Source organism: Entelurus aequoreus, linkage group LG10 (assembly GCF_033978785.1).
Source record: "Entelurus aequoreus isolate RoL-2023_Sb linkage group LG10, RoL_Eaeq_v1.1, whole genome shotgun sequence".
In the NCBI taxonomy this organism is placed as follows: Eukaryota; Metazoa; Chordata; class Actinopteri; order Syngnathiformes; family Syngnathidae; genus Entelurus; species Entelurus aequoreus.
This window is the reverse complement of record NC_084740.1, coordinates 54,855,885-54,857,443: the sequence shown is the minus strand read 5'-3', so window position 1 is coordinate 54,857,443 and position 1,559 is coordinate 54,855,885. Positions and strand designations below refer to the sequence as shown.

General features: G+C 43.3%; 1 protein-coding gene across 2 annotated transcripts in view; it reads right to left on the bottom strand.

Moving 5' to 3' along the window:
* Positions 1-397: 397 nt before the first annotated feature.
* fbln1 (fibulin 1) overlaps positions 398-1,559 on the bottom strand; it is a 141,659-nt gene continuing 140,497 nt past the window's right edge. The window contains exon 18 of one of the 2 annotated variants that reach the window (XM_062061227.1): positions 398-896. In XM_062061227.1, coding sequence (XP_061917211.1) covers positions 757-896 — 140 coding nt within the window. In that variant the 3' untranslated portion in view covers positions 398-756. The remainder of the gene's footprint in view (positions 897-1,559) is intronic. The other variant, XM_062061229.1, reaches the window with a different exon arrangement.

Below are 1,559 nucleotides of genomic sequence, written 5' to 3'. Positions count from 1 at the left end.
GAAAGTATTGATCATACATTATAGAGTGTGAAATGATCGTACAAATACAATAATCATTGTCTGGCAACCAAAGTGGTCTCATTGACTTCCATTATAATCACATTTTTCTGAATGGTTCAAAAGTGAAAAACATATTTAAATATTACATTTTTATTAGCTTTTTATGAGAGACACCGTTTTTGGACTAGGTTTTTATGAATCAACTCTCGTTAGCTCCAAAAACTATGATGCAATAATGACCTCATACCAAATAGCACACTATGCATTCAATCCTGTGTTTCGACTACAAGCTAGGCTATGCTTGGCTACAGTAGCTAGTGCCGCACTTTCCTTGAAATGTGATCAGCAACATGTTGGTTCAGGAATGCATACACTAGTGTAAGTAAAATATTGTTTATTTTATAGAAAAAAATACATTATCAAAAGGAAAGGTGAAATGAGTACTGTTGCATCAGACCGCATCATTCAACAGGTGACCATGCACTTCCTGTTTTCAAGACGTTCTGGATGTCCAACTCCCGTTTTATTCCTAACGCGTAAACATTCTTCTTTTTTAGCTCAGATTTGCCAGATGCAACACAGAAGAAGTGCCTTCCCGGCTGAGCGTGTCATCAAACCAAAAGCATGGTAGCATTTCAACTGGGAAACCGTCAAAAGTAATCACTATAAGGCTCCGCCCCCACCCAAAAGAACTGACCGAGGCATTTATACGTGTAGCCCGGGCCATTGTGTTGAGAGTGGGTGGGCTTACAGCTCTCAGAACCAGAACTCGGACACATAGACGTGAACGTTGATGAGGTTCTGACCCGAGTCACCCTGGATGGTCAGGTTGCGCATGGACAGTTTGAGTACCGTCGTCAGTGGACCGGTCAGCTGCTTCACCTGGCGGACCACACCTAGACGAGATAAAGACACAACATCAAAGACAGGACATTTCGAGGGTAGGTTTTGGGTTGCAGTCAGGTGTCATTAAGGCCCCTTCTATACTGAGCCGGCTAAGGTTATCCAGGGTAAATCCCACCTAACCTTATCCTTGTCCACACACACACAATGGTCGTTTAAGACCCCATCCGCCCCTCCGTCAACCGGCGCAACGCGACCTAGTACGCATGCGCGGAAAATGCGCAAGTCATAGTCACCTCCAGTGTTGCTTTGTGTGCAAGTTCTTAAATGTAACTTATCTGAACAATATCCAGTGTTGTGGTATTTCAATGAACTGGAATCCAGTGTGCTGTGGGGCCCAATGGTAGTGAATCACACCTGAGACATCATAAATGTATCAAATCTTTATTAGACACGTAAACAATGTGACAAAGAACATTTTACATCAATCAAACTAGGAATCCAGATATCTGGTCAGGACACTCTTCACTCTTTTGCCTTCACCTTCATTGGCCATTCCTTTTCGGTGACTTTATACACTCTGGACCTAGACGTTGAGTCTGCGACATACATGGCGGACAATAACTGATACTGTCTGCTTTGCCAGTCCAAAAGCATTCGCTGTTTTCCGTAGTCTTCCCTCGACGGCCAGGTAATACAAAGCACACCCTACCTTT